The sequence below is a fragment of the Penaeus monodon genome, chromosome 26, assembly GCF_015228065.2.
Source record: "Penaeus monodon isolate SGIC_2016 chromosome 26, NSTDA_Pmon_1, whole genome shotgun sequence".
In the NCBI taxonomy this organism is placed as follows: domain Eukaryota; kingdom Metazoa; phylum Arthropoda; class Malacostraca; order Decapoda; family Penaeidae; genus Penaeus; species Penaeus monodon.
In genome coordinates, this window is record NC_051411.1 from 30,334,852 (window position 1) to 30,362,351 (window position 27,500).

Genomic DNA, 27,500 nt, shown 5'->3' on the forward strand with positions numbered 1-27,500 from the left:
GCATCTTGCCATGCATACTGAGATGAAGACCATGTTTCCTGGGGGGGTGTTAAGGAGCAGAGTCACTCATCATCCCTCTCCTCGGGGAGTGACTGAAGGGCACGCCCAGTCAATGCAACTTAGATTGTAGAATTAGTATTGGGATGTGGGGTGGGTGAGTTAGTCTCTGGCAAGTGTGTCCGTACCACAAAGAATTACTGTGAACTATTTCTGTTTCCTGTATTTATCAGGGTCCAGCAGACGCCATTAAGTGTCTGCTACCTATCTTCTGTCAAGATAGTGCTGGGATTAATTCCTAACTCAACAATGAATTACTAGGGGTGTCTGTGGGCTATATTTTGCCAGAATGTACAAGATTGTTGGGTTTTTGGCTGTTATTGCAGTGCAAACCATCTAAAGGCCAGTGGTAGATGCACAGGTGTATCAAGATAACTTTTTAGTAATATCATTGTGTAAGGTAAACAGAAAAAAGTGGCCACACCCCTTGGGATGTGGTGTTACCTTAATGATAGACAGAGGTTATGGAATGTTTAAGAATTCCAATTTGTGTTTGGATAGCTTAATACACTAAAAAGGAATTTGTTACATAGAGTCCTCTACAAGAATATTTTTCAATTTGCACTAGCTTAGTGTATCCATACTGTAAAGATTAACCTTTTCTTTTTATTGTCTTGCACATTAAGTTGATATCATGATCTAGAACTGGCTAGATTTGGGGGAAAATGAACATTATCTAGTATTCTCAAAGAAACAGTCGTTTATAAAACTTTATATATAAACTTCCCACACATATTAGTCTTTATGACAACTTCACCAGTTTGTTGTTGATTAGTATTTAAAGTCACTTGCAACCAAGAGTTACAGGAGATATGCTTGTACACGAATACGTACCACGGAAGCACGCTCACGAGATTATTCCCATTCCTTGATTGAATGGCAAAATAATAACTAAAGCTTGTAATAAGTACATAAATACGTGTTTATTATTCATGTGTACAGTTTGTGTAGTATTTCTTTTTTCTCATTTTAGCTTAGCTAATATTTTGAAATATCATACTTAATCTCAAAGAAAATCTTCCAAAATTATAAAGTTGCTTCCCTTTATAGCTTGTCAGCAAAGAGGATTGATTTCTTGAAGGCTATCAGGTTGTGTTTTATTTCATGAAACTGTTGTATGTTTATTTAGTATATTAATAACTATTCTCAATTTGGGTATAACTAAAGTTTCAGACATCCAGATTGTAAATGGTAAATTGTAAATTAAAGTTTATTTCCCTCACATTCATACTCTTTGAACATTTTTTATTCAGATTGCATATACAATTATGTGATATTTGAGAAAAAAAGTTTATCAGAAATGTCAGTAATCTTATCATAGCTTATAAAACCTCTTAATAAAAAATAAAAAATCATAAAAATGCACTAAGCAACAGATTCAGCAATCAGCAGAACACAGATATTGTTTATCACAGTTTGTTTTACACAGCCATATGGTACAAGGTAAACTTCCCATGTAATGAACAAAGTGACAAAAAATTATACTTTTCATCTCTGTAACGTATGTTTACAAAATGACCACACAGCGATTGGATGGGATCTGGTGCCCCCTAATTAGGAAGGGTTTTGGCTCCTGTGGTAATGTTTGTGGATTCAAAGAGTTCCTGGAATGGTGCTTTCAGTTAATATATTTAACATGAAATGCCAAAAAAATTGATGCATATCACTGCTCAAAGATCAAGTCCACAACACCCCCGCACAGCCAGATTCTTAATGTCTTGTTTTCTATAAATTGGCATGAAGTGCTAACAAAGGGGGGGGTATGGGGATCTTGCCCCCCTGTCTAGGGAATAAATGGAAGGAAGGAAATGTTAGGTTTGGATTTTGGGACTTTGTGGAGGTGTGCCACACTCAGTAACAAATACCATGGTGTCACTTCAGATCTACTTTCACTTGTCATTTGTGATTGAAAACAATAAATCACACACATTATGCTTTGAATAATTGAAACAAGAAAAAATAATTGCAAGGTTGAATAACTGTGTGAAACAAAAAAAAATTCCCTTTTTTATATAGATCATGAGTATTATTGATCATTGAAAAAAGAACTATATTTCAAATTGTGTTCATCACAAAATTTTAATTGTAAAGACAACAACTTTCATTCCCAGAGATATTATAATAGTTTTGGGGAAAATACTCTTTGTGTAACATTATCTCTCTTTATTAGTCACTCACTTGGTGAATCATTTACATATTCACCACAAATATTTATGGTTTTGAAATAATATAATTCTGTAATTTCACAAACAGGTGCATAATGGCAACTGTGAGGCTGTGAATCATATAATTTAAAGTCTATGAACTGTTTACAGTTACCCATCTGAGGAGAGAAAAATTTTCAGGAAATGAATAGTTACATGCAAGGGAAATATCCAGCTGATAGTGGTCTTTAGTAAATCACATTTAAAAACAGCATAAGAATATTAGAAAGGTAAAAGGACTTCTGACATGAATATGGGTCTAAGTCTAGTAAATATTTTGTATATGCTTTTGTGCATTGGTCAGTCTCATCTTATTATTTCTAAGTAATTCTTGAAATTATATAAGACAGTATAGTGGATAATGATAGTATGGAGTAGATAGTAGGGTCTGAAAATGTTCTTGCTTTAGTTTTGGAAGAATCTTTGGATTTTCCCAATGATTCATCAAGGTGTAAAGTGTAAGGTTAAGCTGTCACTGATAAGAGAAATGATAAAGACTAATTCTGTGCTCAGTAGGAGTGTTGATCAACTATCTGTCCTTATGTCTATCTAGCTGTCTAGAAGCAATATTCTCTGTTAGTCTTGCAATATTGTCTTTTTTTCTGGGGGGATCTTTTGTAATTTATTGTAACTTTCAATATTATTTGAAAATAAAATATTGTATTAGAAAATATGATTCACAGTTTGATTTGATGATAATGGTTGGTGTATTTATAGATGCCTAGTATATAGAAATTGAATTTTACTTTCACTTCCTCTCCTGTACACAGTTTTTGTCAGAAAGGTAACTTCAAAATAGTACATATTTAATAAGAAGTTGAATGATCCCGTCAGTTTTAAATACTATAATTGTTAAATTCTGCAGTAAATTATTTTTATTAACCCAATGTCAGCAGGTTTATGTACAGTCCCCTTTTAATTTTAATGAGTTCCATTACATACAGATGGCTCCACATGTGCTCAGCCAGCAAGCACTTATAGATCCATTTTATATGTAGAGACAATATATAAACTTTTATTGACAGTGGGCATGGTATTGTAGTCTTGCCACCTGTGCCAATTGAGTAATTGTCAATTTTTGTCAATTTTCTTAATAAAATTGGCTTAACCATATTTTGTAGGAGTTACCCAGAAGTAGAAACTGAGCAATTCTTAGTTTTGAATGAAGGGAAATGGCTTGATTGAATGGGTTTACTTTTATTTCTCTTGATTATCCATATTACTGGCTCCAGGTTCTCTGTGTTGAACAGTTATATTAATTTTATGATAGAAAAATAAACATAAATATTTCAGTGATTTTATATAGACAAAGGAAAGTTTTGCCACCCAAATTGTTTTCCTTACTTACCATTTGCTTAATATTATTATAATTTTTTTCTCAAGATTTTTTAAAAATATATGATTAGAAGCCTGTTTTGTAATTTATTTACTATTAATTATTATTATCATTATTATTATCATTATTATTATCATTATTATTATCATTATTATTATATATATTATTATTATTATATTTATTATTTTTTATTTATTTATTTATTTTTTTTTGTGATAGATTTAACTTTTACATTTTATTTACATATCCTTTTCTATTCCAGTTACGGCTGAATTCCATCAAAAAGCTTTCCACAATTGCTCTTGCACTGGGTGTGGAGCGAACTCGCAGCGAATTGATCCCCTTCTTGACTGACACAATCTATGATGAAGATGAAGTATTGCTCGCACTTGCAGAACAGCTTGGCACTTTCACCCCACTGGTTGGAGGGCCAGAATACGTACATTGTCTCCTGGTGAGTATGGTTTGGGGAACATGGCAGAGGTGTGAGGCGGTTGAATGATCATGTTCTGATTTGCTTTATAAATGGTGTACAGTGAGCATGGTGTGGTACTGTATTGTATTTAGCAATAATATTATTTTCAGCCCCCTCTGGAATCCCTGGCTACAGTTGAAGAAACAGTAGTACGAGATAAAGCTGTTGATTCACTGAGAAGGATTTGTGAAGAACACAACACAGAAGATTTGGAGTCACATTTTGTCCCTCTGGTGAAGCGATTGGCTGTAGGAGACTGGTTCACATCACGCACATCTGCCTGTGGACTTTTCTCAGTATGCTATCCAAGATTGTCTGTGGCAACAAAGGGTAAGAAAATGCAATTGCAGAAAAACTTTTATATGTATATTTTAAGTTTATTGATGTGGTCCTGCTTTAGGTTTCTAACTGATCTAATTTTCATTGTTGTGTTCCCTTCTATTCCCACAGCTGAATTGCGATCACATTTCCGTTCTCTGTGTCAAGATGACACACCCATGGTACGACGTGCAGCAGCAGCCAAATTGGGTGAATTTGCAAAGGTTGTAGAAGTGGAATATCTGAAGACAGACCTTATCCCCATGTTTGTTGCACTTGCCCAGGATGAACAGGTTGGTGCTTATTGTTTTATTTATTTTATTATAATATTTTTGTTTGTGCTTTTTGTAACAGCCACAAAACTAAGATTGTAAACTCTTTAAGATTGCAAAGACTAACCATACTGCTTTCAAGATTCTTCGATGAATGTACTTCCTTGTTTTGATCATGCCAGGGGCAGGTATACTAGATAACTTCTATTATTTTTTGTTTGCCCTTTCACCTTGCCAAAATTGGTGTTTTAGACAATGTATCATGATCATGTTTCTGAAACAAGAACTTGAGTCATGCATACACACCCTAAAGAGTACTCCTCAACTCTGGCAGGATTCAGTGCGGCTTTTGGCGGTGGAGGCATGCGTAAGCATGGCTGGGCTCCTACAGCAGGAGGACACAGAGATGCTGGTGATGCCAACACTCCGCCAGGCTGCAGAAGACAAGTCATGGAGGGTTCGTTACATGGTGGCAGACCGCTTCATTGACCTCCAGAAGGCAGTGGGGCCTGAAATCACCAAAACAGATCTCGTACCAGCGTTCCAGAGTCTGTTGAAGGATGTTGAGGCTGAAGTAAGAAAGAAGGAATGTCTTCAGTTCTTTGTGGCATTTCATTAATGTTGATATAGATGTGTAAATATGTCTGTACTTTCAATTTTTCTTTTAAACTGGAGTATTGAGGTCTCTGTAGGTTTGATAGGAATCAACTGTGTATGCTCATTTTGTTCTTTTTCTAGGTACGTGCAGCAGCTGCTGGAAAAGTCAAAGATTTCTGCCAGAATGTGGATCCAAGTGTGCAGGAAAATGTTATCATGAACAACGTTTTACCATGTGTAAAGGTTAGTTGTATAGAAGTTTACAAAATATTGGTACAGTACATTTATATGTCTAGAGTTAAAAAGTACAATAGAGAATAACTGAAATATGGCAAACCAAGGAAGGCTGAAAAAATTAAGCTTTTTAGAGTTTTCTCTATAAAAGTGTGTGATAATTTTTTCTATAAATTTTAAATTCTGTCAGCATGATCTAATTCCTAAATTTAAAAAATCAGATTTTCTTAATATACATTCTTTAACAGGAACTAGTAACAGATGGTAACCAACATGTAAAGAGTGCACTAGCGGGTGTTATCATGGGCCTGTCGCCCATCCTAGGGAAAGAGAACACAGTGAACCACCTTCTTCCGCTATTCCTGTCACAGCTGAAGGATGAATGCCCTGAAGTCAGACTTAACATTATCTCTAATCTCGACTGTGTGAATGAAGTCATTGGAATCCAACAGGTATGTGATTTTTATAACTATAATTGATTTCCCTCTATGGCCATGTATGGATACTTACATAGCTTGCTATTGTATTTGTCTTCTTTTAAGTGCAAGTTAAATGCATTTTTAGAGTAATTTCAGACAACCTTGGGATAAGTTTGTGTGAATTATTAAAATAGTATTAGCTTGCTTTTGAATAATAGCTACTGCTATTAATTGTATGAATTTACTTCCAGCTGTCGCAATCATTGTTGCCAGCCATTGTAGAGTTAGCAGAAGACACAAAGTGGCGTGTTCGCCTGGCCATTATTGAATATATGCCCCTTCTTGCTGGTCAACTTGGGGTTGAATTCTTCAACCAATCCCTCTCCAAACTGTGCATGACCTGGCTAGTGGATCATGGTAAGATGTTCTTTTCGTGTCTTTGATCAGTCAGTTGAGTTTATATAATTTACATAATGTTTTTAGATGTGGTAAAATATCTAAATGTAAAAGAGAGTTTGATGCTTATGGTGTAGCTTTTAACTGTCCTTAAGATTTATTAAGCTTACCCATTGTTCTGAGCCATGAAGTTTGTATCCCCAGACAGATATTGGATATTGAGTGTCACCAGATCTTGGGTAATAGAAATTGACTGACTTGGGGTTGGGGGTGGGGGGATTTGAGAAAATTTTTGAGTATTGCTGCTTCTGTTATTTGCAGTGAACAGTGAGGATTGGGTTGACTGTGAGGTTGTGAGAGTTCTTATTGCATATTGGATTTTTATATTATGATGCAAGAATATATGCTTTGTGGTCAGTTCAAAATTTTTTAAAGAAGATATAAAGTGAAAATGCACAAGGTTCTTAGTAGAAAATATTCTTCTGTTGATAGTAGATAGCCTTTTCTCTTTGCTTTAATTTTTTCACCCCCTTAAAAATGTCTTTTACCTGCATCCATTTACTGACGATATTTATATATTATGAAAAATTATAATTTTTAGTTTTAGCTGGTGTCATACCTATTGGAATATTCTTGATCTCCCAGAGAAAACAGGATGTAGACAGAAAGAACAGATGGCAAACTAAATCATAAAAAGCAAGTTTTCTCGATTCCAGATTAAGCTTACTGCCATCCTTATCCTGACATTGTTAATGTTGATCCCATACCTTTTTTTATCCCAGTATATGCTATCCGTGAGGCTGCTACTAACAACCTAAGAAAGCTTGTGGAGAAATTTGGTTCTGAGTGGGCCTCCCAGAATGTATTGCCCAAGATTAATGCCATGTCACGGGACGGCAACTACCTTCACCGTATGACCTGTCTTGCTTGTATCAACGTGAGTTTCTGTGTTGTAAGCTGTTCTCTTTACTGGAGAAATAGTTGGATATTTGTTGTGTGAGTCATCCACTGATTGTACATTATTTGCTCTCAGCTTTTAAAGATTATTTAATGTTGACTGGTAATTATTATATCATTGAATATTGTATATTATAGTGTATTGCTGAAGCTCCCCAAAAGACCTAAGTACTCTTTTGCAGGTTGTTGGTGAAGTGTGTGGAAAGGATGTGACGACCAAGACTCTGCTGCCCACAGTCCTCTCCATGGCAAATGATAACGTTCCCAATGTCAGGTTTAATGTGGCAAAAACTCTACAGATTATTGGTCCCCATGTGGAAAAAGAGTAAGATTTCATATATGCATTTGAAGTTATATCTTTGTAAAGTATGCTGTTTGACTTAGGATTTATATTTCATGTTATATTTAATATCTTTAATTTGATTTTGACTGATGTTGAAGCATTTATGATGAATCACCTCCAATAGTAATGATTAGAGGATGCCAGTCAATCAGATTATATTCATACAAGTAATTTAAAGGAAACTAGTCTTCAAGTCTTCCATGGTTGAAGCTAAGCATTAGATAAAAAAGAGGACCTAGTGTTTTAGTACTCTAATCACACGATAACCTGTGTTTCAGTGCCCTCCACTCGCAAGTTAAACCCGTGTTGGACAGACTCAATGATGATGCAGATACAGATGTGAAATATTTTGCATCAGAGGCTTTAACAGGTATGTGGACAACTGCATGGTGAGGTATTTCCACGAAATTTCTGCTTGAATATGATTTGATGTTCTGCCAGTTATTTTGAGGCGTTGAAATCTAAGGATTAAAAGACAGGGAATAAAAAATAAAAAAATGGAATTAACTCATGACAGTTTGTTGTAGCAATGAATGGCTTTGTGACAAAATTTTATTTCCTTCTATAGAATTACCTATCAAAAAAGAAGAGATAAAGAAAACTTAGATAACCTCTGGCAGTATGTCATAGAGCTTTTAGTTTAAACAAACCATAAAAAAGAAGAAAACAGATCCTGCTTGTTTTGTTTCCCCTCCCCCCACTTTTTTTTTCATACTCTTATACCAGTGAGACCGTGTGGGACTAGTGAGAATTTCCGCTTCTTTGTGGTTGTTTGGGGCCAGGACATGGTGCTATCTTTAAGAGGCAGGTCATATTCAGTTTGGCCTTTAGTTGACCGAATTAGAAAAAGAGCCTTGTATGCTTATTGCCACTTTTATCTTTACAATGTGGTTTTGCTGAGTGAGACTCCATTGTTATACATAGCACAAGAACACAAGGAAAATGTCACTTAATCTGGACACTGTCTCTGTGTGGACCTGTCAAGTTACAGGAACATGCAAGTTTTTAGTTTTACCAGTTATAATTTTTTTTTTTTTTTTTTTTTTTTCTTTTTCTTTTTTTTTTTTTTTTTCTTTTTTTTCTTTTCTTTTTCTTTTTCCCCTTTTTCGTTTTTCACTACATCTTTTTTTTTGTAGTTTTGACGTAGTTCGTGTTTGCATGGTAGAGAACACAGACAAAAAATATAATAATCCAAGGCTTCTCTCTTACCTTTTCAGAAAATGGTCTAATATAAATGGCCTTATTTTTTCTAGCCATTGGCTGAGAAAAAAAGGTGCTGCTGTTATAGTCTTCTGGTAAGTAATACAGCTTCAAAAGAAGTGGAGTCTCATTCGCTATTAAAAAGATAATAATAATTGTAATTATGGTAAAAATTGATATACCAAAAAAAGAAAGAAAAAAAAAAGAAGAAAACCATAAAACAAACACAACTTTGCCATCTCAAAAAGTAGAAAGAAAAATGGATGACCTGTCTCACTGTTAAATGAGCTGAATAGTAGGAGGACATTATGCTGCTAGTATTTCCAATCTGTAAGGGCAGTTCATAGTCATCACATAAAAAGGCACAGGTTTCTTATTGTGATCACACACACACACAAAATATGTCTTGCACATGTTGACAACCATTCACTTGCACATGGGTGTTCATAAGTGTTTACAGTAATTGTTTTTTTCTCTTCACTTGAAATGTGCTATTGTTGTGTGTGTCTGATTTAAATGATGATAAATAGAATAAAAGAGAAACATAGTTTGGCAGACATTTCCAGTTGTTCTAAAAGATACCAAGACAAATCGTCCATCTGAGATAGTGCATTGTATATCCAGGTAAATATTTTTTTTCTCTCTGACTGTTTATTCTTACTGTCTTGCTTTTATTTCAAGCCTTTTGTGACATGCTATCACTAGACTGATGCAGATTACATTTGTGCTAGATTCCCTTCAATAGAATGTGAAGGCAAGTCAATCAGGCAGAATGATTAGCAGTGAATTTGTTATTTTGATTGTGTATTGAGTGTACATTACACGCCTGGTAAGTTGCTTGGAACTATAATGGTAAACCGAAAAAAGAACATGAATAACATCTGATTTCACAGTTGTTAAAAGGATCTGAATGTTTGTGGAAGTGCAGTAATGACTTACCCAATGGTCTGTACAGTTTTATATGGTTTCCTCACAAAAATGAAGATGACATGTAAGGAACCTTCTATATTTTGTTTTATGACAAATGTTTTATTTTTATTTATTTATTTATTTTTTATCATTTTCATTAAGATTTAGTAACAAAAAATGAAGAAGGGCTTGTTACTCAGCCTTTTCTTTTCCTGTTGAGTGTTGGCAGTTGGTTGAGCTTAGCTTTAATGGTTTGTTAAGCCACGCAAGATACTCATTCTCTCTCTCTCTCTCTCTCTCTCTCTCTCTCTCTCTCTCTCTCTCTCTCTCTCTCTCTCTCTCTCTCTCTCTCTCTCTCTCTCTCCTCTCACACACACACACACACACACACACACACACACACACACACACACACACACACACACACACACACACACACACACACACACACACACCACACACACTTCACACACACCTTCACACACACATTCACACACACATTCACACACACCAATTCCACACACACATTCACACACACACACACCACACACACACCCACACACACACACCTTCACGCACATTCACACGCACACACACTTTCACACACACATTCACACGCACACACACACGCACACACACACGCATTCACATTCACACACATTCACATTCACACACATTCACATTCACACACATTCACATTCACACACATTCACATTCACACACATTCACACACACATTCACGCACACATTCACACACACACACACACACATTCACACACATTCACACACACACATTCACACACACACATTCACACACACATTCACACACATGTATATGTATGTCTATATGTATATATGTGTATGTATATATAAATGTATATATTATGTATATGTAGATATGTATGTATATATGTATATTAGTGTGTGTGTGTGTTACACATGAATGTATACATATAAATATATTTATATATATATGTATGTATATATATATACATATACACATTGATATATTTGTTTATATATATATACAAGCTATTTACATAATAACCCATTGCTGCTGGAAACGTTAAAAGTTAATTGAAGTAATAACATTTTGTAAAATGTATTTACACAGATGGCTCAACAGGTGTTTAGCCATGGAAAGAGTCAGTTAGTAGACCTCTCCTTTCCTTGAGTGTTCAGAAAACAGTTTTTTCATTTGTGCTATTAATGTCAGTATTATTATTAGAGACGTTGATTATTATTGGGTTTTGACGATATTGATAATATACAATAGAAAGGAATATTTCCAAAAATCAAGAAAAAAGGAGTACAGGTGAGATAGGTAGGATTAGTAATTGACTCCTTAGTGCCTAGGGACTTGTGGAGCCATTTGTGTGTAAATGCAATTAACCCTTTTGTGGGTGGCATCTACTATGATGCCATGGTGGCATAGCACTGATGCCACAGGTGGCATCCCTGCAGATGCGCCCATACGGATATAACCGTTTGGCAGACTGCACTGCCGCTGAAAAAGCCTGTGCAGATAGGGTTGATAGACTATGCCATCCCTGGTGGCTTTGGTGATAAAGATATTTTCATTTTCTCTATGACATAGTATTTTTAGTTATATATATTTGGTACCGAAGAAATTCACTTAACGATCTGGAGCGTTTAACACATATTGGCCCTATGTCATTTTATAACAATACCACAGCTTTTGCTATATATTTTTTTTTCTGTTAATTAATAATGACAGCGGATTTAAGACTGATATATGTCATTTTGGTGAAGTTGGAGATAATTCTTGATTTAATTTGTTTGCATTTTGATATTTGGAACTTTCTGTCAAGTTCTGATGAAAGCTTCATTAAGTAAGTAGACATTTGACTCACTCTCCCCCGCCCCCCTTCTCTCTAGTTTTGCCTTTCTACTTCCTTTTATCCCCTCTGTCTCTCTCTCTCTCTCTCTCTCTCTCTCTCTCTCTCTCTCTCTCTCTCTCTCTCTCTCCTTCTCTCTCTCCTCTCTCTCTCTCTCTCTCCTCTCTCCCTCTTTTCTCCTCTCTCTCTCTCCTCTCTCTCTCTCTCTCTCCTCTCCTCTCTCTCTCTCTCTCTCTCTCTCTCTCTCTCTCTCTCTCTCTCTCTCTCTCTCTCTCTCTCTCTCTCTCTCTCTCTCTCTCTCTCTCTCTCTCTCTCTCTCTCTCTCTCTCTCTCTCCCCTCTCCCCCATCTACTTCACACCTTTCCAATCTACATTTTTCTTCATATCACCTGCTCTATCCTTCCTCCACTCCTCCTATTTTCTTATACACCCTTTCTCTCTCTCCTCACTCTTTCTCTTCTTTCCACCTTTGATCCCACTTCTTCCATCCATCCTAATTGCCGCCTTCTGTTTCTTTTCCTCTACATATATATCTTTCATTGGTTCTTTTGTATTTGTAAGTTCCCCTTATTGATATTACTATTGTGACTCAATTTTATTTGAAATACAAGTTCTTGATAATGAGCTATTACCAAATTTTTATATTATGATGAACCCTTTCACTCCACCTCTGCTTCCACCCTTTTATATACTTCATTTTGTATTTGGTCGACTTTTTAAAATTTTATTTATTAATTTAAGGCATGTTTAAGCTCCTTGAAAACTGCTAATACCTATTTTTCTGCTTCCACAGCCATGACACCATTGTTTGCGGCATCGTAGGCAGACCGTAGCATCCGTAGCATGCACAAGTCAGCATCCGTAAGCCAGATCCAGGAGAGTTTTAGCCATCACCAAAATTTCTTTCTCTTATCAAAGGAAAAGAGCATTTGCTTGACCCATTTGTCTCTCTCTCTCTCTCTCTCTCTCTCTCTCTCTCTCTCTCTCTCTCTCTCTCTCTCTCTCTCTCTCTCTCTCCCTCCCTCCCTCCCTCCTCCTCCCTCCTCCCTCCCTCCCTCCCTCCCTCCCTCCCTCCCTCCCTCCCCCCCCCCCTCCTCCCCCTACACTTTCTCCCTCCCTCCCCCTCCTCCCCCTACACTTTTCCCTTTCACTATTTCACTCAGCTTCTTGTGTCTCTCTTATCTTTCTTCTACTTGGTGGTGCTATATAACCACTACTTTAATCTTTTATTCTTCAATTCCCAATGTAGCAAGAATTATTTATTGAAATACAATGCTCTGTCACAATGGTTTATTTTTCTTCTTTTTTCGTTTATTCTATCAAAGCACCCAATTAGGGATGTATTGTATCTACTCCTGTGTAATTTTGATTTGACATGATTGATATCTGCAGTGACGAAAAACAAAAAGAGTTAGGAGTGAAGATGATATTGGTCATTATTTAATTTTCTCATAACATTTTACTGAACCTTGATATGGAAAGATTGCTAACCAAGCAAATAGTTTCTGAATCATTTTCTTACCATTATCATCATTACCAATGTTTTTTGTGCATTTTTTTTTTTCTTCCCTTTCTTTCGAAATTCAGGCACTCAGAGTCTTAAAAGCAGTGGACCATGTTGCTTTCTTAGTTTTTTATATTTCCGTTAATGGTGCAGAAGTGGAGGACTGTAGCAGCGTCTCTTTAAAATACTTGTGAACTTCGTACATTCTACCATAAGAGTAGGAGTGATTTTAAGTCGTTACATAGTCACTATTATTTCGTAACCAGTCCCAATCATAAGCAGGAATCATTGTTAGTGTAATATTATAAGTAAAAAAAAAAGGAGCTCTATCGGTCGTGAACGCCATGTACATGTATAGATAAATTATATAAATACATTAATGTGTGTTGGTCAGTTCTGACTTTGTGACAGAATTATATTAAAAACAAAAAAAAAGGAAGAAAGGAGATGAGAAATAAAAAGAGAAACTAACCTGAGTTTTGTGGATATACCAATATTTCTTGGGAGTATATGTAAAGGAATTGCTTTTGTATCATTCAGTTAATTCATATACAACACAGGCTGCCCTTGCTTAGGAAGGTTGCTGCTATCGAAAGATCACTCCTCCGTACTTGTTAAAATAATACTCTGCATTACCTCCCCCTTCCCCTCCTCCAAGTACTAGGCCGTAATATATATTTTAAAATGAGTATGATGTTGAGCATAGACCCTTACCATCGCTGCTCCATATAGATAGGTTACCTTATATGTGTCAAGGAATATTATTTTATGATTTTATATTTATATAAGTTTGCAGAAATGAGGATAAAATGAAAGAGCTTTTTTTTATATAACTTTTATCATTAATGTGATCAGCTCCAATGCTAATGTATTCTATAACTTTTCTGTACAAATAAATATTCCACAGTGGATGGATGATTTCTTTTTATTCCTTTATAGACTTTCTCCCAATTCAGGGAGCCTGCAGAAGTAGGAGGAATAGAAAAAAAATACTGTTTCACTAGGTTTACATTTACTTTCTCTTACATTTTTAAACTGTAGGAGCTGCTGATGTGCTTGAAGTTGTGCTGTTAACCTTGCATATATAAAGTTTTAATGTAATGCCATTTAGAGTGCTATATTTTATTTACAGGGCCTAATATTGTAGATATTTAAACAGTTAATTAGAGTGAAGAAAAATAAACATTGGAATGCCTACAGCATTAAGCCTTGTTTAATTCCATTTGAATAATATAAAGAGAATGGAAAGATAATTGAATTTACTCTGCTTGACTTAGTGTTGTTATTGTAATTGATAATGTCAGCTGTTACAGGATTTTTATTTTATATTAGAAAATGTGCCTTATGCTATATTAAGATGGGAAAACTTTGTTTATTTCAAATAATTTAATATTTTGCATTATATCCATATTTATATAAACACACACACACACACACACACACACACACACACACACACACACACACACACACACACACACACACACACACACACACACACACACACACACACACACACACACACACACACACACACACACACACACACACACACACACACACACACACGTGTTCTGGTATTTAGAAAAGTATTACTACTATTACTCCATCTTGATAAAAACCCTTTTGTAATTTTTTATTTTTTTTTCTTGGTTTCTTTCAATAATTTCTTTTACCATTATTAATACTGAACTGTTTTCAATAAAATATTGTACAAATTGTTGGTGTCAAGAAAGGGGGTGGAGCTGATGATGTCACCACATTTAGTCAAGTACATCAATGTCACTGGGAAAATGCTGTGCCCATTTCAGAAGTTTTTGTGGAATGTCTCTGCACATAGTAACAGCAATATAAGATACATAAAATATTGTTGAAAATCAAGGAAAAGGGTAAACAGGTGAGACAGGTAGTAGTCATAATTAGCTCATTTCTGACTTAGTACAAGTGTATCCATCTGTGTGTAAAAACAAAAAGCAAGCTCAATGGGCATGGCATGTACATTCATACCATGCCCGTTGGCTTTGCGTTAATGCGCAGTGTGATACATCAGATATAGCTAGCAACAACTGATTATTTGTTTAATTTACTTGCTATTGTTATAATTATCAGAAGTCCAACAAAAATTCCTCACTTTATTTATGATTATGAAGAGTTCCTTACCATTAATAGCCGTCAGCATACTCTAAGAGAAAAAGCCAATTTCCTTTTTGGGTTCAATAGGCTAAATGAAAGTGGAACTATCTGATCTTATGTTACTTGACTACAGCTGTCTTAGAAAAGCATATTTGTCAATATAGTTTTGCATATGTAATTTACTTAAATTCATATTTGTTTTTGAATATTTTTAGACTGGTGTGACCATGTGTGTGTGTGAGTGCATATTTCTCCAGATGTAAACAAACCATATATATTTTTATCAGGAAGATGCACTTGAGTAGGATGGTAACTATGCAACGTATTTGAATAGTTGTATTTGAAGTCATCGATCTGTCAGTTATTAAATTATCACAATTTATTCACCAACCTGTCAACAGTCGACCTAATTTGTCAAGTGTATGTTCATCTTGAAAAAAAAAAAAAAAAAAAGGTTATGTAACTTAAATTTTTGGTCAAATTGAAAATAATTCCGGTAATGAATGTCCTTCAGCCCTCTGCCAAGTTAGTCACAAATATAAACTTTTTCATGTGACTTTTATATTTATTTTTTCATAAGATATCCAACAAACCTTAGTCATAATTACCATATATCATTTAAGCATATGCATATAGTCAACCTTAAAATCACAGGTTACATGGGGGAAAAGGCTTGGGAATTGAATATATAGTAATTTTCTTGTCTAAAATGTATTTCAGTGTATTAACTTTTTTTTTTTTTTTAAATAATAATAATTGCTTACAATTTGTACTATGTGTGACACCCACTAAGATTCCTATTACTTCTATGCCTCCCATTAAGTATATTTTAGGAGGCAAATTGAACCTAATGAATGTATAACTATGACTTCCTAAGCACTGCTAAGGTTTTACCACCAGTAAGTGATGACTAGCTACTAGCCAATAAGAGTTGACCCATTTGCGGTAATCGCTATTAACAAATATCACCTTTCAGCAAACATTAAGAATTCTTTAACAGGAGGTATACAGTTTGTAAGTCTGCCCATGTCGACTGTGTTATTGATACTGTCACATGCTAGCAGGCTAAAATCCAAATATACAAGAAGGCTCTTGATGTAATACTTCAGACTATGGCTGACGTGCTCACCATGCTGTCCAGGGTAACACTCCAAATCAGGAAGAGAACGAGCTCCATCATCACCACCCAAATTATCTGTCCTATATATGTAATGTGTATGTAAGTTGGAAAAAATAAAAAGAAAATAAATTAACAATTTCCATTTTCTTTACACAGTGGAAATTAAATTTTTACTTGTTAAAATAGAAATAAGATGGTAAAGGAATGGCTTTGACAAAATTAGGTTGCCCTACTTAAGGAGCACTGCTGATTTAAAAAATGCAGTAACCCATATACTCCTCTGCTGGTGTAGAACCAATTTGTTCTTTTAAGGAGGAAATTATTATAAGGTTTTAAAACCTCACAGTACAGGTACTGTAGAAAAAATTGGGGAAGGATTACAATACAGGTGTTTGTTCATAACAGAGTATGCATACCTATTTTGTGAGCTTGATTTAGATGTGATAATCATCTGTCAAGGTAATGTGTACTTGGTACTAGACCTTTATCACCTTTTTTCTATATGTGATTTGGTGAAATTCATGGAGTGAAATCTATATGAAAGTAAGATTCCATATGAAGTCTTAAATTGTTTATCCAGAAGGCAGCGGTGAAAAGTGTAGACGCATTGATGAATATAATATAATAGATTCAGCTGCAACCTTGTACATATTAAATATAACCCCCACCCCCGAGTCCCTTGCTCGTTGTTGACGGGGGGAGGGGTAAGGCCCACTATAGGGGATCACCCCAACCTTGGATCTCAGCCCTCGCCTCAACTAATTTTGCATGGTCTTCTTTCGGTTTCTTTTCCTTCTGTCCACTTACCCTTATCATCATTTTTACCCATTTTCGCCACAAACTCTGTGTGACCTTTAATGCTTTGCACATTTCTATGTTTTGACCAATGGTCATTCTGAAAATCCACAAACATAGCTATATTTTGAATACGCCGCTAATGACCTTCGGTGTTGACGAGACAGATTTTTTTTTTCAATAAATAAAATAAAACATTAAATATAAATGTATCAAACAAATGAGTAGCCAGAGACTTTTGTGTGTTACTGATCATAATTATTCCGTACGATGTCTGCTGTGCTCGAGCGGCATACGTGATAGAGCCGCAATGGCACCCGCATACTACCATGAAACTTTAGTTACTCATCAACAGACATACTTTCCTCTCATAAAAGCTTGTCCGCCAGTGTATAACAACAATAGATACTCTGAAATAACCTATAATTGATTAACTGAAGTCGAGGTGGGGCAAGATAACGTAACCCATACATTTTTTTGTTTGTCTCCCTCTCTCCCCCCCCCCTCCAACCTCTCATTCCCAATCAGCCCAATAGCTTGCTTGAATATTCCTCGCTAGGCATCTATCACAAAGCACGTGATGACAAAGGTGATCCTAAAGCGCGTTTTCCATGCTAGGGCACGTAATCTGGCATCATGAGGACAGTCTTTGTTCGTTGGCACTAGAGGGGAAAATCGTGTTTTTTTTCTATTTTGAATTCGGAAAGAGATAACTTTATCTTTATTTATATCTGCATTCACATTCTTCCGTGTCGGGAGGTGAACGTGCAGCAGATTAGATAATATAAATGTATATGTTTGTCATTACATTGTGCACATAAATTAAAGTGCTTAAATCAGCAATATGTGTCATGACCGTGAAAGAACAGTGGTATTACTATTTCGAGTAGTATTTCAAAATGTTGAAGGTAATCCATTTCCTTTAATATTACTTATGACGTAATATCACATACTGCCGTCAACCCCCCCCCCCCACCTCCCTGTTGAAATGGTAAATACATCAAGCGGAAACGATGTGAATCCTAAAACACATAATAAAGAACACAGAGGATGTGGAGAGGAAGTCCTATATATATACATATTTTATATAGTCCAATCCAGAATGCAATCCATCATCTGTAAGATAAAAACGGACAAGTTGACAACCAGGAAGACACATTCAATACGTTTTGAAGTTCCCTTGTGTCGTAAGTGGCTGAAGACTCATACAACATTCCAAAGATGACATACTAATCATCCCCCCCAACCTAAAATGTCAAGTGGGGTCAAAGGCTAAGGAATCGGACAAGTTGACAGTCAGCAGGAAGGTGCTGCCATCTACACGTAAACAATAGAAGTATATCCACTATTGCCACATATGAGGGGGAACTATAGCCTCTCCTTAGATATATAATTTAATTGAGAAAGCGTCGCTATCTTTTACAACTGTGTATTTTGTGGTGGATGGGCGTAATTGTTTTGCAAGGTACATACTATTTCAATTTAGGGGATAGGTTGAAATGGTAGTTTTATTAAAATTAATATTACCGATTGCCCCAAAGTTTTGCTTTTATGACCCTTCATTGTTATAATAACGTTAAATGATATCGTAGAATCTCAGAATACTAAAAACCTGAAGATCTTTCAGTCATAAGATCATCCACTATGTCAAAATAGTCTTAAAATACTTGTAAACAAATTTGTATTAAGATTCTCGCACGCGCAAGGAGTTGGCAACAGTGTGAGATCAGTCATGTCTCTAGATGATGAAGACAGTACCTGGTGAGACGAAATTGCCTATTTCAGTCGTTTTTATTGCTCTTGTCTGTTAAAATCGGGAAATTGAGCTTTGATATAGTCAGCCGGTTGGCCTGAAATGCGCTTAAAGCGAGTTGTCGGCGGCGTAATACGGTATCTTTGACAGCCCCAACCTGCCAAGTTTCTCTCGAGGTGGATCTCAAATTTTTCACAATTCTTATACGAAAACTATCGCCGCCTGGGAAGATAAATGTTAAACTGACCCTTTGTAACACAGGGAGTCGGTAGATATTACAGTTCGTCGAGTGTTTTTGGAAATTCAGAATACGGAGCCTGGAAACTTTCACTTGTCAGGTCAAGAAAGCCAATATGTATCTTCGTTTCTTTTATTTTTCTGTGGTCTCTCTTTTTATTTGCCTTCGTTGCTACTAGGATCTTGTGGGGACTCTTAGTATTATGATCACTGTACGTGAGATTAGTGTAAGAGTTGTGGGATAAGTAGGGTTGAAATTTAAATTATAGGTATTTTTTGGAATATGGTTGTTATGCCTGTTATTCATTTTCCTTTTGGGATTTTTTTGTCACTTTATAATTATTTGGGGAAATGTTGTGTTGGCTTGTGTTATCATTACACATTAAGAAACCATCTTTATTCCGTATTTATTATGCCGTATAACTATCTGTCATAGTACATATTTAATTCTGGTATAGTTTGTGTTTCCCAAAGCCATGTAGCTAAATTTTGCCTGTAATGAACAGAATGACCAGAAATAGGTACTTTTTCATCTATGCAAGGTTTTGATAAGAAAGTTGTGTAATACGCAATATTTTGGTATGCAATAATCAAAAAGAATGGCTATTACGTGAAATAATCTGTGTAGGCAATTAATAAATTAAGAAATGGAGAAAATAGGTCATGAGAAATGCCATGTGGAGAGTAAGTCCATGGCAACTGTGTGGGGTCCAGAGGCAGAGCCCTCAATAGGGAAATGCGGCAGTTGGATGGGAGTCTTGGGGTGAAGTCAAGTTAGGAAGGTTTTTGGGATGCAGTCACTTTGTAAATATGACCTATACTTTCATTCATATCATTTGGGATGGAAAATAACAAGAGGCTCAAACACATTACAGCATTGATAATGTGAAACTAGAAAATTACCTTAATTCCATATGGGAAATTCTATTAGGTTCTTTTGGCAAAAGAAGAAGCAAAAGTGTTTCACTTATTTTGTATTCTTTTTTTATATTTCCCCCTGAAACCCTAGATCTAAAATTAAATATTTTCATGTTCATATATGCTCATGGGTCAGTTTTGATTTTTGAGTTGCTCACTCTAATAGCATTTACTTTTGTATAGAGAAATACAGCTTTTTGTTTGGTAATTTTGTAAATGGATTTAATTGTTCATTACAGATATTGTTTTCTTAGCTACTAAAGTTGTTGGGAAAAGTGTCAAGGCATTAACAGAGAATTGATGACTTTTTTGGTAAAAGAAAGTTTGAGGGTTAGAATGTATACAACTCTAGTTACCAATAAAAACAAGAAAACTTAAAAAAAAAGTCAGGAGTTTGTTAATATTATCATAAACTCTTTTACCTGTGGCACAATAGTGTCTTGACAGCTTGTTCAGCATCATTTCAGGTGAAATGACCAATTCCATAGCTCTTAATTTCTAATTGAAAAATACCTTTATGGCTAAAATAGATTGGGTAAACCTTGGGTATTATTGGAAATGATACCTAATGCCATAAATGAAGCATGTGAACTTGCCAAGTGTTAGACCATAACATTAAAAAAAAAAAGGGGGGGGGGGGATTTTCGTGGATGATATATGTAAAGGAAATTGAATGACCTAGCAAGAATTGTACTTGATTGTAACATGATGATAAACACTATTCATGAATCTATTAGGGTCAGTAAGATTTGTAATAGATAGTCACAAGACAATAGTATTTAGACCCAAGGGAATTCATTTGAAATCCAGATATGTTCCATCATGGCAAGGCTGTGCATAAAGTGCCAGGAAAACAGTTTCACCTTTTTTCTGCAAAATAGTATGGCAATAATAAAAAGGAGTGGAGGATATTGTCTTAATTCATGCCAAGAGTGACTGACAGGATGGTCATTCTAGATTTACTTGTTAAGTAGGATATCCAAATTGGTAAGATATCCAGATATTTGTCCGCGTTCTGTCTTACCAGAACATACGACGAGGTTAAGGTTTTATAGACCAGACAGGGGTTAGGGTGGATGGCAGCCCCACCATTTAGGGGGTTATGGGATAAAGTTGCCTATATACTATGAATTTGCAGACCAGCCTTCTCAGAAAAGGGGTTCTTGGGTCAAAGCTCCTTGATTAATATAAATGTGCCTTGCAGATTATTGAATAATTTACCATGATTTTCTGCATTTGCCCTAATTTGTTATGAGAATTAGGGCATGGCTTATTCGAAAGCATAATGTAATCTGTAGGAAAAACATAGTGTTCATCTAGAAAATGGTGTTAGGTGTCATTTAAAAGTTTACTCAACTTGTCATCACAAAAATTTTTTACAAGAAAACATTTTTCACCAATTAAAAAATGCATAGCGGATGCTGATACATACTGATCAGCAGTTTCTAGAAAGCTGAATTTCACTATATTTTTCTCTTTCTCTTGCACCTCAGGCTACTGGCCTTAGAATCGGCACTACACGAAGGTGCTGATGACCATGAACTCATAGGTATCACAAGAGGTCGGATTTTACCAGAGGAACATCGAGCTGAGGTACACTTAGTTTTTGGCTTAATATCTTTTTTTCTATTTTCTGTTAATTGATTGGGTTTCCTTGTTTTTTGAAATAGTAATTTGGGGTGAACTTTATTTATTACTATTATTTATTGGTATGTGTCTGGTCACATTTCTTTGTTTTTCTGTAATGATGATAATTTTTTATATATCCATGTATATTTTTTTTTTCCCCCAGCACAAAATTTTCGCGCACTGGATTTTTTCTTCTTTTTTATTGCAGATCTGGTATATATGTTTGGGGGGAGGCAATAAATTCAGCAACTTTGCACAATTTGATGAAATATTTGATTTACAAGACCAGAGTGTTGTTAGAGCAGACGTCAAATCGCTTGTGGGTGAGTAATCACTGCAGTGATTGATTATTGTGAAAATGTTTGTGTATACAAATTTCTCTCATTTTTACCATCATCTCCTGTAACATTCAGTACTTGGCTGGTGATTGTATGGTGTTCTTTATATTTTTTTCACCAGACAAATTAGGAAATGAGGAAGAAGACAAGGTATCCATTGTGTGCGATGTGGAGTCTATATTTACGCACTACTGCAAAACACGACACTTGAAATATGACACATCTCAACTCTGGGGTGACATTGTGTTGCCACTCCTGGCTGCAAAGATGCCCAGAGATCACATCTATGTGTGCTTTGAGGAAATTTTAGAAAAATATATACCAAGGTATGTAGAAGTATGTATTAGCATGTTTATTTATTTGTTTATAATTTCTTTGTAGATTTTTAGTTGTTAGGCAGAAGTTGAGGCGACTGTTTTGGTTGTTTTTATATGTTTGCTTATTATGTATATAATTAGTTGGAGAGATATTACAGTGTTACTTAATGTGACAGCTTTTCATTGAATTGAAATTATATATGCAAATTCTTTATTTTTGTTGTTTTTATTATTCTTGTTCTTCTTATTATAATTGTTCCTATTGTTATTGTTGTTATTATTATTGTTAATATTAATTTTGTTGTTGTTATTATTATTATTATTATTATTATTATTATTATTATTATTATTATTATTATTATTATTATTATTATTATTATTAATATTATTATTATTACTATTACTATTACTATTACTATTACTATTACTATTACTATTATTATTATAATTATTATTATAACTTTTGTTTTGTTTTGTCAGTGTTATTGTTATTATTATTATCATTGTTGTTATTGTTGTTGTTGTTGTTGTTGTTGTTGTTATTATTATTATCATTATTATTATTATTATTATTATTTTTACTATTATTTTTACTATTATTTTTACTATTACTATTACTATTACTACTTTTGTTTTATTTTGTGATTGTTATTGTTTTATTATTGTTGTTGTTGTTGTTGTTATTATTATTGTTATTATTATTAATAATCAGGCATTGTGTAAAAATGTTTAGGCTCTGAAAATTCAAATTTGTTGTAATTAATTATACTTTGAGCCAGTAATCAGGATGATGATTATTGTTTGATTAGTTATGATGGTCATTATTTTTCTTATTATTATTGTCATCATTATTATCACCTTTTCAATTTCTTCCTCCAAGGGAATCCGGCCTGGGGAGCTCTGTATACCACTTACTGCGGTTGATACTCCTTTACCATGACCCAGAGCTGTCCACATTCCTTGACTCGCGCAAGATCACCCCAGACCTCTATGCCACCTCATGGGTAAGTGGGTTGGAATGCCTTGTGCTATTATCTAGGTCAGTAATTGTAAAGGACAACACAGTGACTGTTAGCAGTGTCAATAAAGTTTGGTAAGTTTTATATTGTATAAAAGATAAGACAAAGGAAAATGTGAATATGAAGAAGAGAAAGATGGCAGGGTTTTAACACTGACTAATTAGATGCAAATTCTCTCCAAGATGGACTTTAATCATGGACTTCCCCCCTCACCCCCCCTCCTTCTCCCCCCAGATGCGGAGTCTGTTCTCCTCGGTGTGTAGTCTGGATGCCACAATGGCGGTATGGGACATCTACTTCCAGGAGAGAGACCCGTTCTTCATCCTTTTCCTTGCTCTAGTCATTTTAGTCAACGCGAGGTGAGGCATCTGCAGCAGAATGCCATATGGGATTTTAGAGTTTTGGATGTGATGTGGATATATTGTTAAGGATTTCTTTCTTTCAGCTATTCTCTCTTTTTCCATCCTTTTTCTTTTGTTTATTCTGTTTTTCCTTTTTTTTCCCCCTTTCTCATCCTTTCTTTCACATTACTCATGCTTTCCTCATCTTTCTGTCTGTCAATTCTTTAAGTTGGACATTACCTCCTCAGGGACCAGGTATTGGAAATGAAAAGTGAGACCCGTGATCAGATAATAACCATGTTGAGTGGCATCCCTGCTGGACTCAGTACTGACGATGTGTCAGACTTTTGCTCCTTGGCCAGATATTACATCATTAAGACTCCGCACACCTTCAGAAAAGTGAGTAATTGAAGTAGGGAGTAGAGTGTGGATCTCTGTGGTTTAAGTGCAATAGTTTGGGTTTGTTTGATGTAATGCTTATATGTGGAATATGTGTTTTATTTATTTCCAGGGTTTGATCATTTATTTTTATAAGGCTATGATATTAATTAATTTGTTTCACATCATTAACATCTGTACTATTGTACTATTAATTAGAAAAATGATAAAAGTCTCCCTCTCTCTTCAGGATTTCACAACAGCAATATTTGGTTCTGTGTACATGGGCCATGGGGAAGTGTGCAATAGAGTGGGTGATCTCCCCCTCTCACAGGCGCTTTGCTTGCCTGTCAGTGCAGAAGAGATCATTGACACTTGCGACATGTTGCAAGTTGCTGGTGACGACATTGAACAGGTATAGCATGGCTTTTTGTTTATGAATGATCCAAGATTTTTTTTTTTTTTTTGTGTGTGTGTGTGTGTGTGTGTGTGTGTGTGTGTGTGTGTGTGTGTGTGTGTGTGTGTGTGTGTGTGTGTGTGTGTGTGTGTGTGTGTTTGTGTGTGTGTGTGTGTTTGTGTGTTTTGTGTGTGTGTTTGTGTGTTTGTGTGTGTGTGTGTTTGTGTGTGTGTGTGTGTGTTGTGTGTGTGTGTGTGTGTGTGTGTGTTGTGTGTGTGTGTGTGTGTGTGTGTGTGTGTGTGTGTGTCTCCTGGTTGGTTGTGAAATAGCCTGGAGTTATTTCATTTGTAACGTGGAAGTAGGAAAGATGTTTGAAGAAGGAGCATATCTGATGTTTCTTGATACCTTTTAACAGGTGCGGTTCTTCTTGGTGGACTGCCGGCCTTCAGATCAATATAATGCTGGTCATCTTCCAAACGCCTTTCACCTTGACTCTAGCCTGGTAAGTAGGAGTCAGATTAGTGGGAATGAATAGACTGTGTTAGTGCATTGAATGTCAGAATAGAAAATTACTTCATAAAGTTTGGTTGTGTGTACTTACGAGCCACATTTGATTCTTGTGGAGAGTGCCAAGTAGGAGAAAGAGTATTGGAGCAAAAGAAACCCAAGAAGTGCAAGTGTTGTTAGAGGTGGATTCATTTATATTGAACAGCATTATACAGTGTTTCTTGAATGCTCACATTGTAGATATTCTTTCTGCATTGATCTTGAAAATATAAACTTGCAAATGAAAGAAATATAACACGGACATATTTTTGTCAGATATTTTGAACTATTATTGTGAATAATTTTTGTAAGTTCTGTAGGTCTAGCAAGAACAAACCTGAAAGCAAGGGTACCACTTAGAAAGTTGTGTCTGGTGTACTCACATAACTTGTAATGAATATCTTACTTCAGCACTTGATTCCCATTCAACAGAAATACTAAGGCATGATATTAAGGAATGCCAATCTCACTTCCAGATGCTCCAGCACCCAGCTTCCTTCCAAACTGCCGTCCAGGGCCTCTTTATGGCCCAGCGTCAGGCCGTTGCCTCGGAGACCCCTGGCTGCGGCCAACACCTATGCTTCATTGGCTCAGGGCGTGAGCAGGAGGACCAGTATGTGCATATGGTTGTGGCTTCCTTCCTACAGCGCAATAGCCAGTATGTCAGCCTGGCCAAGGGAGGATACCATGGTAAGGAGGCTCTCTGTTGGGTTATGTTTTGCGAGTTAGGCTAGGGGATATAGGGTAAGAAAAGAGGGTGAAGAAGGGAGAAAGAGAAAGAAGGGAAAGTGTGGTTAAAGGGATGGGAGGGAAGAGAAAAGATTATATGATTTATGAGGGAACGGTGATAATGAGTGAGAGGATTAAAGAGAAGACAGGTGGAGAGATAGAAGGAGAGGTGCAAACTTTTTCTCTTTATCTCATTATTTGTTTTTTTTAAATATATCTGTAAAATCAGTCACCAAATCTATCTGATGCAATCTTATCTTTAAACAAACAATAGCGCTGATCAATGACCAGTAGTTTTATTTCCCCTTCAACATTTGCAACCAAACAAAATCATCCATTTGTTTGAGTTGACTGAGCATTGCTTCTTCCTCTCTTTCATTCCTCTAATAGCCATCCATGACTTGCTTGTTCACAACATCAACGAGAGCCTAGCAGACCACGATTCCAAACGGTGCTTGGTCTGTGCCCCAGATAGCCAGTCCCACTCCTCAGAGCCTGCCGATCAAGAAGACTTCACCATTACCACCAAACCCCAGCCGTCACTCATGAACAAGTTTTCGTCTCTGTCGTCAGTCTTCAAGATGAGGGTATGTGTCTCAAGGCTTGTCAAGCTTATGCTCAATTTTCTTTCATGGTTTATGTGTATGTCTGTGTAGGGTCAGTAGATTACTGTAGCTGCTTTGATATCTATAGCTATAGTTGACACTCGTCACATCATCATTATTACTTTTTAAGTAATTTTGTATATATATCTTGTGTATAATCTCCATAACCATTCCCATTTGTCCTTGTAGCCTATATATACTTACTTTGTTTTCCTTTTTTGCTTCTTATATTTATATACTTTAGATTCATAATTTAAGAGAAATTTCCACTCTGCATGAATTGCAAGAGAAGAGAGCATTCTGAATATACCAGTTCAGAATTATATTGTACTTTTTCATGTAGGTATGATTGTATTTTGTTTTATGCTTCAGAATGACTATATTCTGTACATTCATTAAATGACTTCACATGTTAGCTATATTTCAAGATATATTCCATTATATATGTTGTATGTCCTTCATATTTGTCAGCTTTTTTTTATGATAAACAAAAGAAAGGGACTAACAACAAAAATGGTAATAATTGTAATTTTTTTTTTTTTCCAAATTAACCCAATGCCGATGGGCATGGCATGTATGTCTATTCCATGCCCAATGTGAGTTTACTTTAGTACTTGTTTTTACACATAGATGGCTACACTTGTACTAAGTCACCAATGAGCCAATATGAGTACTGCCTGTCTTGCACATTTACTCTTTCTTTGATTTAGGTAAATATTTTATGTTATCTTATTTTGCTGTTACTAATATTTATAATGTTATAGTAATTATAATATCTTTAATAAAAATAACACCATTGATATTCATAGCTTTAGTAAAAAATATGTTTTTCTCGCCAATTCAAGGAAAGGAGAAATCAGGAAAGGTCACAAGGTGTACTAATTGACTCCTTTATGGTTTAGCAATAACAGAGCCATCTATGTGCAGAGACATTTCACAAAAAAATTAAAGATGTGCACAGCATTTTCTCCGACAGCAGTGGGTTAAGTCATATACTTGGGTCCACATATATTTTTGTAGTAAGGGTTCTTATATATATATATATATATATATATATATATATATATAAATATAATATAAATATATATATATAAATATTATATATATAATATATAATATAATATATATATAATATATAATATATAATATATATATATTATATATA

At 35.3% G+C, this 27,500-nt stretch overlaps 2 protein-coding genes across 5 annotated transcripts in view; both read left to right on the plus strand.

Moving 5' to 3' along the window:
* LOC119590066 (serine/threonine-protein phosphatase 2A 65 kDa regulatory subunit A alpha isoform-like) overlaps positions 1–13,991 on the plus strand; it is a 15,291-nt gene extending 1,300 nt beyond the window's left edge. The window contains exons 2-13 of one of the 4 annotated variants that reach the window (XR_005230237.1): positions 3,860–4,051; positions 4,183–4,402; positions 4,523–4,683; positions 4,976–5,236; positions 5,401–5,502; positions 5,742–5,945; positions 6,164–6,329; positions 7,091–7,245; positions 7,448–7,590; positions 7,887–7,978; positions 8,826–8,903; positions 12,370–13,991. Coding sequence is in view for 2 of the 4 variants with exons in the window: in XM_037938817.1 (XP_037794745.1) it covers positions 3,860–4,051; positions 4,183–4,402; positions 4,523–4,683; positions 4,976–5,236; positions 5,401–5,502; positions 5,742–5,945; positions 6,164–6,329; positions 7,091–7,245; positions 7,448–7,590; positions 7,887–7,978; positions 12,370–12,398 (1,725 nt within the window). In the remaining 2 variants the exon portion in view is untranslated. The remainder of the gene's footprint in view (positions 1–3,859; positions 4,052–4,182; positions 4,403–4,522; positions 4,684–4,975; positions 5,237–5,400; positions 5,503–5,741; positions 5,946–6,163; positions 6,330–7,090; positions 7,246–7,447; positions 7,591–7,886; positions 7,979–8,825; positions 8,904–12,369) is intronic. The other 3 variants (XR_005230238.1, XM_037938818.1, XM_037938817.1) reach the window with 3 other exon arrangements.
* Positions 13,992–18,831: 4,840 nt separating this feature from the next.
* The window catches only part of LOC119590067 (TBC1 domain family member 23-like), a 13,877-nt gene continuing 5,208 nt past the window's right edge, over positions 18,832–27,500 (plus strand). The window contains exons 1-11 of the mRNA XM_037938819.1: positions 18,832–18,889; positions 21,530–21,629; positions 21,874–21,988; positions 22,125–22,329; positions 23,201–23,324; positions 23,574–23,698; positions 23,929–24,079; positions 24,309–24,473; positions 24,871–24,957; positions 25,478–25,691; positions 26,121–26,317. Coding sequence (XP_037794747.1) covers positions 18,861–18,889; positions 21,530–21,629; positions 21,874–21,988; positions 22,125–22,329; positions 23,201–23,324; positions 23,574–23,698; positions 23,929–24,079; positions 24,309–24,473; positions 24,871–24,957; positions 25,478–25,691; positions 26,121–26,317 — 1,512 coding nt within the window. The 5' untranslated portion in view covers positions 18,832–18,860. The remainder of the gene's footprint in view (positions 18,890–21,529; positions 21,630–21,873; positions 21,989–22,124; positions 22,330–23,200; positions 23,325–23,573; positions 23,699–23,928; positions 24,080–24,308; positions 24,474–24,870; positions 24,958–25,477; positions 25,692–26,120; positions 26,318–27,500) is intronic.